The sequence below is a fragment of the Phocoena sinus genome, chromosome 4 (assembly GCF_008692025.1).
Source record: "Phocoena sinus isolate mPhoSin1 chromosome 4, mPhoSin1.pri, whole genome shotgun sequence".
Classification (NCBI taxonomy): Eukaryota; Metazoa; Chordata; class Mammalia; order Artiodactyla; family Phocoenidae; genus Phocoena; species Phocoena sinus.
In genome coordinates this window covers 22,954,939-22,969,652 of record NC_045766.1, presented here as the reverse complement: position 1 = coordinate 22,969,652, position 14,714 = coordinate 22,954,939, and the positions used below count along the sequence as shown (strand labels likewise).

Sequence of the window (14,714 nt, the reverse complement as noted above, 5' to 3'; positions counted from 1 at the left end):
ACACATTAAAAAGTTTGCAGCAATTTATTTAGAATACTGTTACGTCGGAATTATAATTTTATTTGCACAAAAACTCATTCGTACTCTCTTAACAGGCGTTTGAAGGGCCTGCCAAATGTAATGTTAAGCTTTTGAAGAGAAATGAGAGTGCAGAAGTCTCAGAAAACCGAAAGGTTGAAACTAGTTATCCAAATGCCATTGATAAGCTAAAAGACTGGTTTATACAAGTTCTCTTCCCAAACTTTAACACCTGGGAAGAAGATTGAGTGAAAATTAAATGATCATTTTTGTACATAAAACTCTCAGCTATTTTCGTGTCCTTGTACTTTCATCTTCATGCACAAAATATTTATTCTTTTAGCCTAATCCTGGAATTGAGAACTTCTTAGCATCCTTGAATATCTCCAAAGAAAATGAAGTACAGTCATCTCATCATGAAGAGCCTCCAAGCGAAGAACATTTGTCACCACAGTCATTTGCTATGGTTCGTATTTTGAAAGAGCTTGTACACTATGGTAATTTCATTACTGTTAGCCACACATACCCTGTGCAACAGTTAAAACACTTTCTCTTATGTAGACTGGTGTGTGGCATTATTATTGTCATCCTGTGAGAAAGATCGGGCTGCCCTGGGCAATTTAGCCACCATAGCTCCCTTGCTTTTCAAACATTGCCACTAGACAATTTGGTCAAAAGTTAAGCAGAATGATAAGTATTGTTTCTTTGCCAGGGAATGTGAATTTTTTTTCAACTCTTATTTTCCTTATTCTCTATCTGAATGTAGTTTTCATCTTAATTTTTAACAATGGAACTTATTAAAAGAAACATCAGTAAGGTCTGTAGCTTTTAACTTTTCTCCCTTATCCCTACTATCTCCATACCAATCATTTTCAAAATAGAAGGGAACTCGGATGCTTAAAGAAATTCTAAAAATTGATGGCTCTGACACTGTGGACCATAAGAATGAGATGAAACAATTTGGTAATGAAGTCACTGTTTCCTCCAATAGAAGAGATGAATATGGATCTTCCTCACAGCCTAAACAAAGTAAGAAATTAAGTAAGTAAGCTAAGTACTAGTACTAATAACCAATCACTTCAAAAATCCAGTTCATTTATTTTTTAATCATGTGATTTTTAAAGATAATTAAGGATAATTAAGAGTAACATGGGCTTCCCTGGTGGCACAGAGGTTGAGAGTCTGCCTGCCAATGCAGGGGACACGGGTTCATGCCCCGGTCCGGGAAGATACCACATGCCGCGGAGCAGCTAGGCCCGTGAGCCATGGCCGCTGAGCCTGCGCATCCGGAGCCTGTGCTCCGCAACGGGAGAGGCCACAACAGTGAGAGGCCCACATACCGCAAAAAGAGTAACAAATAAGAGTACGATTTTATACTTGTGTCATTTATATAACAATGTAACTATGTAACCAATAGATCTGTAGTCCCTAAATGTCTTCTGCGTTTTTTCAATATTTCTTTTTTTTAATAAGTTTATTTTTTTAATTTAATTTTATTTTATTTTATTATTTATTTTCGTTGCACCGGGTCTTAATTGTGGCAGGCGGGCTCCTTAGTTGCGGTTCGCCAGCTCCTTATTTGTGGCACGTGTGTTCCTTAGTTGCGACCAGCAGGCTCCATGAATGTGGGATCTAGTTCCCTGACCAGGGATCGAACCGGCATCCACTGCATTGGGAGGCGGATTCTTAAGCACCGTGCCACCAGGGAAGTCCCTCCTTGTGACTACTTAAATTATACTATTACAGATATTCATTCTGGAGATCCCAAACCTGGAAAGGTTTTCACATTTTAGCTTTTTCTCAGTAATTTAAAAATGATTATGTAACTTAAATACATTACTTAACTTTTCTATAAATTCTTTTATCTATAAAATAACATTGCAAATGACGGTTGTGATAATTGTATGACATATATAAAGCAGTTAGCACTGTGTCTGACACATCATAGGTGCAAATAATTGATATTAGTATTACGTTAAAATAACTTGACCAACATAAAAATAGAAGAAGCTGTAAAATCAATTTAAAATAATTAATGGAGGCACACACACTGGAAAGTGGGCACTTACCTAAAGTCTAAGAAGCCTATAGCATAACATCTGGCACATAGCTGGATTTCAGTAGATGTCCATCATTACCCCTACCTTCTGCATCCCCTCTACTTTAATATTTTGACTGTAATTATCTGCAAAAGCCTACCAGGAAAAATGACTCATGTAAAAGTAGGTTGGGGACAGAAGTTTCTCAGAGAGGTAAAAAACATTTTGAAATAAGCTAATCTGCGTTTATTAAGTATCAAAATCAGAGCCTAACTTCATTTATACTCCACTGAGTATTGGGATAAATAATTTTAAATTCCAGTAACTATCAGGAAACAATATCTATCATAGGGACAGATATGCTCTTGAAATAGAGCAAAATAAAATTTTAAAACAATATTGGATAAATATGGTCCCACTGTCAAAAACAAGTAACTTTTACTATACTTCAGTATAGTAAAAAATATCATCTACCTTAGAGTCAAGAACTCGGAATCCAGCTCATGTAACAAAACTAATGTGTGACTTCAGGCAAGCCACTTAACTGCGGTACGCGGGCCTCTCACTGCTGTAGCCTCATCCCGCTGCGGAGCACAGGCTCTGGACGCGCAGGCTCAGCGGCCATGGCTCACGGGCCCAGCCGCTCTGCAGCATGTGGCATCTTCCCGGACCGGGGCACGAACCCGTGTCCCCTGCATCGGCAGGCGGACTCCCAACCACTGCACCACCAGGGAAGCCCACTTTTTTTTTTTTTTAATCTATAACAGTAAGAGGTTTAGATTCATTCTTCACTGGGGTGTGCTTTTTGTTCTGTTGTTGAGTTTGTTGTTTATAAAGAATGTGAACTTTCAGAATTTTTATATCATAATAAAGGCACTTAAAAGACTTAATTTCAGAAAAACTTTTAAGAAGCATTATTTTAGAGCAAAAGAAACATTCATCCATGTGTCTCAGAAAATAGGATGGAATTTTGAGAAGACTGAAGCTAAAGCCTCAGAACTTAAGAATTAATTGTAAATCAGCTCAAGAAAGCCATTTGCATGTTTAGATTTTGCCTGTAAATAGCTAAGTAGTCATTAATCTCTCACAATGCTAATTTTTGGCAGTCATCTACTTGTATTTTTAAATCTTTGTCTTAATTATATATGAGTAATTAATCATCTAAAATCTTCATTGAATTTAGTCATTTTAGGCAAAACTAAATAGTTCTTATATTTGCTTCATGGGAGATTCCTCTTCTCACTTTTTAACAATGTCCTCCTTGCTATTCTGTAAAGCCCTGCCATAATTGCATAGTTTGAGATATCATTTAATGTGGATATGTCCTTTTCTCTTTTTTGGCAGCATCTTATATGAACAAGCCTCACAGTGCTAGTGAGTACCATAATGTTCAGTCTGTGGACAGTGTGTGCTGGCCTGCTGCCAGCCAGATTCCTGCTGTGTCCACACCAGTAACTGAACTTTCTCGAATTTGTTCCCTTGTTGGAATGCCACAACCAGATTTCTCCTTTCTGAGAACACCACAGGTATTGTATACTACCGTTCTTCCATTTACATAACTTATTGAACACTGAGCTTAAATAAATTGACTGAAAATCTTTGGCTAGAAATAATATAGTGGAGCTGATTTTTTTGACTTTATGAGCAGCATAGATTAATACCTCTCACTCTGGGTCTTCCATTTATGCATAACCAGACCCCTCAGAGAAACTGGTAGAGGAACCTAGGCCGCAGGTAGCCTCGCAAGATTCTTCAGACTGATAGAGCTAGGGATCTTGGTCTCCAGCAGCAGTTTTCAAACTTTTTGGTCTCAGAAACTCCCCATCTTTTTTTTGAGGACCCCAAAGAACTTTTGTTTACTTGTGTTATATCCATATTTACCAAATTAAAAATTAAAACTGAAAAAAATTTTTAATGTTGTTAATTAAAAATGACTTTGAGGGCTTCCCTGGTGGCACAGTGGTTGAGAGTCCGCCTGCCGATGCAGGGGACACGGGTTCGTGCCCCGGTCCGGGAAGATCCCACATGCCATGGAGCGGCTGGGCCCGTGAGCCATGGCCGCTGAGCCTACGCGTCCGGAACCTGTGCTCCGCAACGGGAGAGGCCACAGCAGTGAGAGGCCCGCGTACCGCAAAAAAAAAAAAAAAAAAAAAAGACTTGGAAAAACATTTAATGAGAAGAGTCGCATTGCTCTACATTTTTGCAAGCCTTATCCATCTTCTAGCTGAATAGAGAAGCTAGATTCTCATATCTGCTTCTTACTATCAATCTCTTGTAATACGTGGTTTTGGTTGAATTATATGAAGAAAATCTGGCCTCACACAAATAGATAGTTGGAAAAAGGAAGAAAATTTTAATAGCCTTTTCATGTAACTGTGGATATTCTTTGATACTACATTAAAACATGGTATTTTCTTAAAAGTTAGGGCAATGTAGAATCTGAAATTATATCAATGAACTTTTTGTTCTCTGTATACTTATGAAAAAATGAGAGTGAAAAGGGCAAATAGCATTTTCATATTATAATAAAAATAGTTTGAACCTCAAGGATCCCCAGAAAGGGGCTCAGGGACCTCCAGGATCCCCACACTGCACCTTGAGAACCACAGCAGGAAGGCTGTTTTCTCCTTTTTACATCCAGATTCTTGACACATTCTCACCTAAAGCAGAAAGCATGATTAAACTAATAATACTACATAAAAATGGCTACCTTTTGAAAAAGTAACATTTTTAAAAAATCTTTTTTATAAAAGAAAAGCGCATACTGTAAAGAGTTATCATTTAAATGTAAATATAAAATCAGTCAGAACCTCTGAGTCTTTTAAATTTTAGCAGTTAATTCATATTAGCGAAATATGTGCTATGTAAAGGATGGTGGAAAGCAGGGGTCAGCAGATATTTTCTATAAATGGCCAGATAGTAAATATTTTAGGCTTTGTGGGCCATATCATCTCTGTCACAACTACTCACCTCTGCAATTCCAGTATGAAAACAGCCATAGGTGATACATAAGAGTGGGCTTGGCTGTGTTCCAATAAAATCTTACATACAAAACAAGTAGAAAACCTAGTTTCCTGATCCGAGATATAAAGAAAAAAGTTTTGCTGGCTTTCATTTACATTATGATGGTTGGTCCTTCAGCTAGCTTAGAGATCATTTTAACTTTGTAAACATTGAAAGATAAGGCAACAATGGTAAAGTTTTTGCATCATAAACCAGAACTTAAGCTGATAGTCCCTTTTTGAATTCTTAAATTTTTTTTTACAAAATGTTAGATGAAATTATTCCATTTGTTTAAACTAAGCTTTGGAGGAGGAGGTCGACTTCCTGGACAGATAACTTCATAACCATTCATGTTCTTTTTTTTAGACAATGACAGTTTGCCAGGTAAAATTATCTAATGGCTTACTGGTACATGGGCCACAGTGCCATTCTGAAAATGAAGCCAAGGAAAAAGCTGCACTTTTTGCTTTACAACAATTGGTGAGAACTGTCCATGAATTCTCTACTAACTCTTTAATTAATCCCTCTGGATGTTTTTGTTGCATTGTTTTATAACTTTTAAATACTTCCATAGGGCTCCTTAGGAGTGAATTTCCCTTTGCCTCCACCAATATTTCCAAGTTATCCTCCTGCTGTACCACCTGGAACCATTCCTCCAGTTTTTCCCCAACCTACTGGTAAGGTATTTTGCTCTTCTCAATATTCGTTATTGAATTATATTGTTTTTAGAAAGTTCTTTTAAGAAGCATCATTTTGAGGAAACAAAAAAAATTACCTAAATGTTTAGGTAATTTAAGGAGTTGTGAGAAGTAAGCCTGAAACCAGAGCCTGCAGGTTCATCTAAATACCATTTGCCCTCCTACAGTCTCTAGTGTGGCTAGAGAGAGTAGGACCGTTCTCCGTTTTGGGCAGCCCAGTAGCTGCCAACGCATGAATTTGGGTTTAAGGTAGACATCAAAAACACAGGGATGGCGGGGGGGGGGGGGGGGCGGGGGGGGGGTGGCGCGGGGGTTGGTTGTAGGGAGTTGGGGGAGGTGTGGGAAGAAAAAACAGAGATGAAGGGAATAAGAAGCTGTGGATTTGAAAGAAACTGCCCTTGGTGATGAGGGAAATGAAGAGCAGAGGGGATTTTGAGCTTACTCTATGTATGTTTCTTAATATTCTCTCACATTAAGGATAGGTACATAGAAGACTAAAGAGCTTTTAAAAGATAATTACTCTTAAAAGAATTTTTTTTTAAGTTTTACAAAAAAAAAAACATAATCAGAGTACCCTACTTGGCTTTGCAGTAATAATATTTATACAGTCACATATCATAAACACTGTTTATAATTTTAAACAAACATTGTAATATACTTACATTGGGAGGACAGGGTAAGTAGTGAGAGGTGGTATGAAAGAACTGAATTTTGATCTATCATAACAGGAAGTCTAACAATGCCTAAAATTGAAAAATCAACTAGCAGTATAATCAAATTATTGAACAGTTTGGAAATAAACAGCTAAAACAGTTAAACCTGGGATGGACCGGATGACTGCTATATTATGTTGAAAACCCTTTTTATTACGATATGTATGTGTATAATTATCTTTACTTTGATTTGTTTAAAAATGCAATTTGTCTAAGGTCATAAGTTACTAAGTAGCAGGAGTAGCATTCAAAAGCAAATATATCTAATTACAAAGCCCACAGTTTTGTTACTGTACTACACTGGCATTCCTTTGCCTGTATAAACAATGTGTAGTCGTAAAATTTTTATGACACAGTGGATCTGAAGTTTTCATATAGCTCAAGGTAGTAAGTCCACTATAACCTGGAAAATCTAATTTAACTGCTTTTTCACTTTCAAAAATGAATTCAGCAACTATATATCAATTAATTTTAAGTAATTAGTTCATGCAGGTTACCTAAAGGTCTACCCACAAGCTTCTCTCAAAAAGGATTTGTCTTATGAGAATATATTATCTAAAAGGAATGATTGTTTTCCCATTTATTATCGATATTTTATAGCTTGATATTTTACCTTTTTAATGTTGATTATTATGTTTACATTCATTATTATATCATGTTTATTGGTGTATTCATACCTACCAAGAATTTTAAAGTTTAATTGGAGTTCTTTTGGTTTTGTGCTCTCCAGTGTTCCAATAATAATATATGATATAAAAGCCATGAGATTTGAATGTTAATCAGGAGAAAACAACTTATGCATCAGATTAAGATTTTAAAGTTATTTTGTAGATTTCCACTTTACGGTATGAAAGGGTCCCAATGGAGAAAAATATATTTTATATTTAGGACAGTGATTTTGGGAAATTGTTGAGTTGACCTATGCATAAGATTACTGTAGCATCTTTTAAATAGATCTTAGTCTTATAACTGCCACCAAACTTGCACATAACTTTCTAAATCTTACTAGTGTGTTTTGTATTAAGACTGTTCTTTATCCTGGAATTTTTACATGTGTAATTCATAACATTGAAATATATTATGATCCTCTCTCCTGATCCAAACATTTTTTAAGTAGCTGAGTTTTAGTTAAGCTATACTGTCTTATAATTCTGGCTGCCTTTTTATCTCTTTAAAAAGAAGGTTTGAGCACAGTACATACCTTCTTTGGTGGCAATGGGCTGGTGTCTCGATTGTCATTGTTTAATGCAGTAGTTCCCAAATGTTGCACTGGTGCTGACTGTGGAAGAATCACCTGTGGAGCTTATTAACCATACAGATTACTGGGCCCCTCAGAGTCTGATGTACTAGGTCTGGAGCCTTGCCCAGGAATCTGTATTTCATAAGCTCCCTATGTGATTCAGATACACAAATCAGTCTTGGGAACCACTGATTCAATGTGCTTTTAATAAGAAAATGTAAATTTTAAAAAAATTCTTGAATTACAAATATTAGGGTAGGGAGAAAGATTCTACTGTTATATGAAAGTGATCAGATTTCAAGACTTGAGCTTTTTTGGTTTTTTTTGTAGGCTGGGATCACTATGGAAGCAACTTAGCATTGGGGGCAGGTGAGATTCTTAAGATTTCTCTCTTTGTGCCCTGGCTTTTCTCCCCCAAGGGACAGTTTCATGACCCTTTTATTATTTTTTAAAATATTATTACAAATATTCCTAAAGCTTATATCAGTATATGGTACTATTGGCGTTCGTATGCCAGACAGCATAATGATAAGCTGACTTCTATAGATGATTCACAGTCCTTAAGGGGCTCCTGAGGTTGAACGTTGTAAGCAAGGGTAATCAGAAATTAAGTGTATATGCCCTTTGCCAAAGCAAAAAAAGCCAAAAAAGGGTAGCAGAAGGAGGTCTTAAATTTCAAGGCTTTATGATACCATTTTACTAAAACAGCTTTTCCATAATTTTTAACAGCTAATATAATGCCCTCATCATCTCATCTCTTTGGCTCAATGCCATGGGCACCACCAGTGCCAGTTCCTGGGAAGCCCTTCCATCATACTTCATATGCTGGGACCATGCCCATGGCTGGAGGAATGCCAGCTGGTGTGCACAGTCAGTTCATACCTCTACAGGTGAGACCTGAAAGAGAATTATTATATTTTTTTAACAGAATTAGTCTCTCACTGCTCAAAGACCATTGATAAAATTTTGTTTATTCAGTAATTATTCAGTGCCAACTAGAGGTCCATTCAGTACTGGTCTGGGTACTGAGAATATATTTTGACCAGTGGTGACCAGTCTGACCTGTTCCCTGCTATCTGAGTTTGTGTTCTAATAGATAATAATAATTGCAACAAGTAATAACATCCTTTTCTAGAACAAAGGGATTTAAAATCAGGAATATCAATTTTCTTTATATTTAAGTTATGGATAATTTTTAAATATTTTATTTGTAGCCATATTCCTTGAATTTCTAAAGTCTGGTTTGGAGGTTATAAGTGGAAGTCACAAGTCAGCAGTGATTGACAAGTATTAGCAGCATGGTTTATGGTATTTTCTGACACTAGCTTTTTTGGTCTACATTGTTAATTAATGATGCTTTTATTCCTCAAAGGTAACTAAAAAAAGGGTTGCAAACAAAAAGAATTTTGAGAACAAGGATGCCCAGAGTTGTCAAGCCACCCTACTTCAGACTAGCCAGTCAGCATCTTCTGATGTCACCAAAGTGATTCCACAGGAGAGTTTATCAGCTTCCTTAAAGTCCCCTCAGATTACTCAACTTGCGTCTCCTTTTCAAGTTGAAGCTGCCTCTGCAGGCCATAGTATGTCTCACCATAAGTCAACACCAAGCTCCTCAAGAAGAAAATCAAGAAAACTGGCTGTCAATTTTGGAGTTTCTAAACCTTCTGAATAAATTTGGTACTTGGAATTAAGTTAATTTCATTCCTTTCCTCCCACCTTTTTATAAATCCGTATCTGTGTCTCATAACAAATTACAGTGTACTATTTTAAAACAATATATTTCAATTAAAATTTTTAAAATTTTTAGTTGTCAGGCACTTTTCATGCTATTTAAAAGACTATACATCAAATTGTGCATCTTAAGTATGTGCAGTTTGTTTTACATCAATTATACCTCAATAAAGCTGTAAAAAAAGACTAAATTCAACCTTGTTTTAAAATAATATCAACGGACTAAGCATTCAGATGTACCACTCTAATCATTGGCCTCATCATTAGAAGCATCCTAAACTATGAATTAGACATCATATTGCAATAATTATAAACATTTTTTACACTATCATTGAGGGATAATTAAATGGAGCATGAAAATTGGGCCTCAAGTATAATTTACTGAATGTGGATTTTATTTCTCTTTTTAATGATGTAACAGAAGTGTCAAGAGAATGGCTCTTATTTATAGGTATTTTAACTTACGTTTTATTATATCTGAGGGTCCTTTGGACCTGTTGTGAAGTGATCACACTTGTGGTGGTGCTGCCAGTTTTGCTTTATTCTCAATTTTCTACCAAAGCAACTTCAGAATACTGATCAGAATATTTCATTTAACTGCTTAGAATTATAAATAGCAATCTAGATTTGAGTAAATAATTACAATTTTTTAGATTATTCAAGAACCAGCATTAGTAATTTCTAATAAAATTAAGTTTCAAAATCTACAGGGTATAATGATTACAAATTAATCTTCTAATAGAATAAAGTACGAAATATTAATCATGTTAATTAAAATAAATGGTGTTATCAATTTGTATAGCTTTTTACCTGCTTACTTAAACATACATGAGAGCTCCGTTGTTGGTACACGTGTAGTGCTTCCTGGAACTGATGAAATCCTAAATTTTTTAACAATGCCTAGGTGTGCACAGGCACCGTCAGTGTATACTGTACATTATTTATATGACAAGTGCCCGTCTCATTCTCGTTCCGTATTTTTAGCTTTATGCTGAACTGCCCAGGGACTCTGGCGTTTTGTCTTTGCATGTCACGTGTGGGTGTGTATTGTTCAAGCTGTAGCTGTTGAAATTATTTTAGAGTTTATGAAAATGTCTCAGTGGTACCAGGGCCTGAGTTTTTATATATATGTTTGTGCTTTCATTTTTGTGATATGCTTGTATTTTTAAGGAAGTAAGTTATCATACTTTTTTAAAAGTACGAACAACAATCTTTGTATGGAACTGCTTATTATTATATTTAGTTTCATTTGGCTCATTGAAAACTCTGCCATGAGTCTTTGTTTGTTTTTAAAAATGCTAGTACTGAATTCAATGGATTTCCTTCTCTAACTGCTAAATGTTAGAGTTTCTCTAAATGTTAATAGGATATTTGTATATTAGTCGTGCCTTTAGTGTAAGAGATAAATGCTCATTATCTGTCATTTATCACAATCATGTGAGTTTCTGTGATTTTATTTTCTATTAATTTTCCTAGATTCAGATGTTCATTGGTTCCCAGAATTTCTTTTTTGGGGAATATTTGTTTCTCTGTAATGGGATCTTGAGTAATGAGGCTCAAGTAATTCTCAGTGTTTGTCCTTATTGCCTCATGACCTTTTTTTGTTTTTTAAGGGAACATCTATTTGGGGCATACAATACAAAAAAGTTAAATTGTGACGATAAGATTATGTCAACCTCTTACTACTTTAAAGTGTATAATATTTTTCACCTTATGTAACTTTACAAACTCCAGCATTCAAGAATTGCCTCACTCATCATTGCTCTGTGACCACTCTATAAACAATGTACAGCCCACATCTTTTTTAAAGCCCAGAAGAAGGAGCACGTGCCGTCTTCTGAAAACTCCAAGAGAAATTTCGGTAAGCACAGTGCCGCTGAACCCATATACGGATGTTTCCTCAGTATTCAAGCAAAGCAAGCTGACAATTCTAGGTGGATAGGCAGTAAAAGTGTTTTCTTTTCATTCTTTCTTCTCTTTTTAAAAAATGTATTATTCTAAAAGTCAAGACTAAAGAGAGATTAAAATGGGAGAGAGCTCCGTAATGACTAGATAGTGTCAGGCATTCATCTATATTCTCTTCACCTTGTATACCTATTCTAAATGTGGGCCTGAGAGCAGTAGATGTGCCCTCTCTGGGGAGGATGTAAGAGGCAGACTGTTTTTAATCTCTCATGACAATCTTGAGGAGACTAGATCCACTAATAGAATGGGAAACTTAACAGTTTTTCCTTTTTTGGATGGTGCAGACTCAGAATACCCCGGAGTTTAGAAATACGCCCATTCAACTGTTGAATCTGTTGTGGCCTTTCTGTGGAAACCATGGGCTGTACAGGGCACAGAGGATCAGATTCCCCAAAATGCTTCATGTTTCCACGTTAATAAGAGCAGTTAAATCTGTTTGAACCTTCTTCTCTTCGCTGAAAGATTATTTCTAAATATCCTTGTTCAATAAAGTTTTTTTCTTTTTTTTTTTTTGAGCAAATTAAGTGAATTTTGAAGATTGGTCCTTCAGTCTCATTGTTCCTTTTCACCATTTCCTACATTACCTGAGCTTTATAATTTTACAGATAGACTGTATTAATTGACTGAAACATCATGTAGACTCACGTCTTAAACGTCTGAGACTCAGTTGCCTGAAAAATTAATTTCACCTCTGTATCTTGGTTTCAGTTTAAGACTTTCCTTGCTGTTCAGAGGGATAAGTAGTTCTTTTAGAACTAAAAAGATAAGGAGATCTTTTTTTTCCTGTTGGTGGGAGAGATGAAAAACTCCTGATGCAGGTTTTTTGTTTTTTATTTCCTTTTCTATAATCAGGTACTTGCTTTGGTTTTAGACTGATATTTTTCAAACTAATCTAGGTTTGGGGGGGAGGGGTCAGAGAGGGAGGCAGTTGGAAGAAGGAAACAGTTAAATAAGACCTATCCAACACTGCATTTTTAGACTATATCTTTCTAGCTCAAGGAAATAGATAAGTTGCAGGGTCTTTTTTATTCACTCACTTTTTTTTTATGATCTTTTTTTTTTAATTGGAGTATAGTTGTTTTACAACGTTGTGTTGGTTTCTACTGTACAGCAAAGTGAAGTAGAGTTCCCTGTGCTATACAGCAGGTTCTTATTAGTTATCTATTTTATACATATTAGTATTCACTCACTTTTAAATCATCTGTTTTATTTGTATTAATAAATCATACATTTTCATAGTGGTTGTCTAATTTTTACCTTTAAGATAGCTAGGACTGTCCAGCTGTCCTTTGAAGTTCATTGTAATATGCTTCATCTCATTGTCCAGAGCCTCTTTTTTAAAGGAACTGTGTACAATCTCCCAGCTTTCTGAGTTTGCTATATTTCTTAGTACCATCTGGCTTCCAAATTGTGTTTTTACTGTGGAGGAGAATTAATTTATTGGAGAGAAATGACCATGACAGACATTCTCAACCTTTAAAAAGAAATGAATCACAGAAATTCCCTTATTTTTTTTAGAGACAGTGATATAGAACTCAAACTGGCAGTGTTCTTATTTCATAAGTTTTGTCAGTGAAACAGTGTTTTTTTTGCAGGAGCTTCCTTTCCTAGTTAGGATAATGCTTAAAATTCCAGAAATGAATGTGTTTCAGACAGAGCTGGTTCAAATTTCCCTCAGACCGCTCCATCTTCTGCCAGGGAGCAGTATGAGACAGCGGCGGGACAGACAGAATGGGGGCAGGCGGAAGTTTCACTGACTTAGCTCCAGCACCACTGATCCTTTGTTTAGAGGGAGAGAAAAAACAGGTATAAAATAGTTTTCGTAGTTAAGAATATCACCAATCCATAGCTGCTTTTGTGTGTGTGTGTGTGTGTGTGTGAGAGAGAGAGAGTGAATGAACCAGCAGTAATGCCTTGTTCAATCGCATTCAGCCATCTCAAGTGCAATTCATGATGGAGACTCTGGTTTCCAACAGATAAAGTTTTACGTAGTTAAACCTGTAAAACTTAATTTTTTTTTCAACAGTACACCTATTGCTATTATTTCAGCAATTGGTGTACTATTAAATTGCCCAGGCCAAATAATTAAATTTCTGTAGATGTTTTAGTAATTTGAGCCAAATCCTCATACTGTTTTCTCATAAAGAATGAGAATTTGGTCCTCAGTTTGCTTTAAGTTCTCTTACTCCTTTCTTTCCCTTACAGTTAAAGGACTTTTTTGTTTGTTTTGGAGCTTGGGGGCTTTTTTTTGCCTGAAGTGTCATACATTTTCTTTTGCCTGCACCCAGTTGCTTCTTTGAGTGTTTTCACCTATTTTGATATATGAGTAATAGATAGTGTATCATCCGAGTGTTCCAACGTTTTGTTCTTTTAAACAATGTAAGTAAGTATAACTCATACATATATATCTTAATTCCTTTCTTTCCTCACATAAGTATTTTATAAGTAACCGGAATTTTTCATTAGATCTTATACAGAGCAGTATTTTATTAAAAGTTCAAAAGGGAAGACTTTTATGTGCTCATTTTGTAGTTTTTGGTTTATAAATATCTTTACATTGTCTGCAATTAAAGTGTTTTAAACTTGCATTGGAATGGACTCCGAATGTATTTTTGTGTTAAGCTGTACATTTGTAGATTTCTAGCATGAAGTTAGCCTCAAAATGTGCAAAAGGATTTTAAAATATATGAATCACTGAAAGAGTTTAAACATCTATACATGTTAAATGCTATATGGATTTTAATTAAACCTCTGAGAATGATTTCATAAGTTGTTTGTTCTTGTATGTTTGCAGTGATATTAAAAGCAGAAACATTACAGTATTCACTTAAACCTCATATCCTTTTTTTTAGCAAGTTTTTTAAAAATATTTATTTACTTATTTGGCTGTGTCGGGTCTTGGTTGCAGCACGTGGGATCTTCGTTGCGGCATGTGGGATCTTTTGTTGCAGTGCACAGACTTCTCTAGTTGCAGCGTGCAGGCTTCTCTCTAGTTGTGGCACGCAGGCTCCAGAGCATGCAGTCTCGGTAGTTGTGGCGCACGGGCTTAGTTGCACTGCAGCATGTGGGATCTCAGTTCCCCATCCGGGGATCAAACCTGCATCCCTTGCGTTGGAAGGCAGATTCTTACCCACTGGACCACCAGGGAAGTCCCAAACTCCATATCCTTTTATATTGGTATTTTGAAACTATGTCAGTTAGCATAAACTAGACAGCACGATTGGTGGAGAAAGTCGGACTATAGATTCTGTTGGCCACTGTTCAGATCCTACCTCTACATCTAATTGTAAATAAATCATTTTCAATT

At 35.9% G+C, this 14,714-nt stretch overlaps 1 protein-coding gene across 6 annotated transcripts in view; it reads left to right on the top strand.

Moving 5' to 3' along the window:
• Positions 1 to 14,233, top strand: part of XRN1 (5'-3' exoribonuclease 1) — a 102,018-nt gene extending 87,785 nt beyond the window's left edge. For 2 of the 6 annotated variants that reach the window (XM_032630214.1, XM_032630208.1), the window contains 8 exons: positions 362 to 484; positions 900 to 1,059; positions 3,402 to 3,583; positions 5,427 to 5,540; positions 5,635 to 5,737; positions 8,042 to 8,080; positions 8,441 to 8,601; positions 9,084 to 14,233. In XM_032630214.1, coding sequence (XP_032486105.1) covers positions 362 to 484; positions 900 to 1,059; positions 3,402 to 3,583; positions 5,427 to 5,540; positions 5,635 to 5,737; positions 8,042 to 8,080; positions 8,441 to 8,601; positions 9,084 to 9,383 — 1,182 coding nt within the window. In that variant the 3' untranslated portion in view covers positions 9,384 to 14,233. The remainder of the gene's footprint in view (positions 1 to 361; positions 485 to 899; positions 1,060 to 3,401; positions 3,584 to 5,426; positions 5,541 to 5,634; positions 5,738 to 8,041; positions 8,081 to 8,440; positions 8,602 to 9,083) is intronic. The other 4 variants (XM_032630210.1, XM_032630211.1, XM_032630213.1 and 1 more) reach the window with 4 other exon arrangements.
• The last annotated feature ends 481 nt before the right edge of the window (positions 14,234 to 14,714 follow it).